This window comes from Cricetulus griseus (assembly GCF_003668045.3).
Source record: "Cricetulus griseus strain 17A/GY chromosome 1 unlocalized genomic scaffold, alternate assembly CriGri-PICRH-1.0 chr1_0, whole genome shotgun sequence".
Classification (NCBI taxonomy): domain Eukaryota; kingdom Metazoa; phylum Chordata; class Mammalia; order Rodentia; family Cricetidae; genus Cricetulus; species Cricetulus griseus.
In genome coordinates, this window is record NW_023276806.1 from 4,800,698 (window position 1) to 4,802,651 (window position 1,954).

Consider the following 1,954-nt stretch of genomic DNA (forward strand, 5'->3'; position numbering starts at 1 on the left):
AAAACAGCATGAATACTGTGTCTTCCAGGAGTAGACAGTCCTATCTATCAAAGTACATATGGTCTAATATGTATTTATATACCACATACAAACCCATGTGTATATTTACATCACATCTTCCTTAACAAGCGTCTCCATCCACAAAATGTAACGCAGTCTAGAAATAGACAATTCAAAATGCCTTCCTTAGCCTTCTTCCTCAGCGCTACCTGGGAGGTGGCTGCCATCTCTTTTGCGGCACCATGGCTGCCCTCCACCCTCTGGCGAAACCCAAGATCATCAAAAAGAGGACCAAGAAGTTCATCCGGCACCAGTCAGACAGATATGTCAAAATTAAGCGAAACTGGCAGAAACCCAGAGGTATTGACAACAGGGTTCGGAGAAGATTCAAGGGCCAGATCCTGATGCCCAACATTGGTTACGGGAGCAACAAGAAACCCAAGCACATGCTGCCTAGTGGATTCCGGAAGTTTCTGGTTCACAATGTCAAGGAGCTGGCAGCGCTGCCGATGTGCAACAAATCTTACTGTGCTGAGATTGCTCACAACGTTTCCTCCAAGAACCCAAAAGCCATTGTAGAAAGAGCAGCACAGCTGGCCATCAGAATCACCAATCCCAATGCCAGGCTTCGCAGCGAAGAAAATTAGTAGATGGCTGATGTGCATGTATAATTTGTGTTTAAATAAAAGCATAAAAGCTGAAAAATGCCTTCCTTATTAAACATTTGACCTGCGACAGCTGAACAGCAGGACGGGATTACCAAAATCAGCCTTTTTAAAAAATAAAAGTATAAACATTCAGCTCCCAAGCAGAGCCTCAAGCCTTTCCCCATCCCCATAATGCTGCCTAGCAACAGAGCATCACTTCTTAATCGAATACGTGAATATACAGCTTGTAGGGATTTCAAAACAGGAGACAAAGGAGTCACATGGCTGACAAATTAACAACCCAGATTACGACTTTATGAAGACGCACACCTTTCTGGGAGCACTCAGTGCACAGATAGGCATGATGCAGGTTGTTTCATTCCATATATCGTATGATCTATAAGAATAATCACTTCAGACAGTGTTCTTTCAAAAAATGGTGTATAAGAGAATGGGCATACATGAGTGGGTTAAGCACGCAAACCCAGCACCTGAGGGTGAAGGCAGGAGAATTGCAATGTCTGGGTTGTATAAACAGATCTGGTCATGCAACAACAAATAACTCAAAGCACGTTGCCTGTGTGTACACATATATGTATTTTCTGAATGTATTCATGGGTAGCTGGGGAGGCAACTCAGTTGGCAAAGTGCCGTTGCGCAGAGTGAGGACCTGAGTTTGATTTTCAACACCCGGGCCAAAAGTCAGGTGTGCTTATAATGCCAGCACTGGAGAGTCAGAGACAGCATGCCTGGGGCTCACTGCCAGCAAAGCTAGACAAATCAAGGAACTCCAGGCTCAAAAGTGAAGGTGGAGAATGATTGAGGGGGACGCTCAGCTCTGACCTCTGACCCCCACATGCAACTGCACACACACGCATTCCTGCCTGCCTGAACACACATGCACATATACAGGAATAGGCACTTGCACAAAGGAAAGACACAAAAGGGTAAAAATGCAAGCAAAAAGTGACACAGTGATGGCATCCATGATTGTAAAACTGTCCTCTGAGAACCTGTAGTGTACAGTAACTGAACAGTAAGCTGAATAACATTTGTTCACAAAAAACTTTTGATCAAAAAAATTAAACTTATGTTTACTTTGTAGTCTGCTTTTTCCCCATATTTTTATTTAAATTAGAAACAAGATTGTTTCACATGTCGATCCCAGTTCCCTCTCCCTCCCCTCCTCCCCTGCCCCCCACTAACACCCTACCTATCCCTTACCATTTCTGCTCCCCAGGGGGTCTTCAATGGGGGTCTTCTGAGTCTGTCATATCCTTTGAGATAGGGCCTAGGCCCTCCCCTGT

The 1,954-nt window shown here is 44.5% G+C and overlaps 1 protein-coding gene across 1 annotated transcript; it reads left to right on the plus strand.

The window, feature by feature from the left end:
* The first annotated feature begins 242 nt into the window (after positions 1–242).
* Positions 243–657, plus strand: LOC100768529 (60S ribosomal protein L32). Its single transcript, XM_027395132.2, has one exon. It carries the CDS (start codon positions 243–245, stop codon positions 645–647), a length of 405 nt encoding a protein of 134 aa, XP_027250933.1. The 3' UTR covers positions 648–657.
* The last annotated feature ends 1,297 nt before the right edge of the window (positions 658–1,954 follow it).

What these genes read in the sequence shown, in the direction of transcription:
- LOC100768529 (XM_027395132.2), top strand. Translation starts at nt 243, where the DNA reads ATGGCTGCCCTCCACCCTCTGGCGAAACCCAAGATCATCAAAAAGAGG.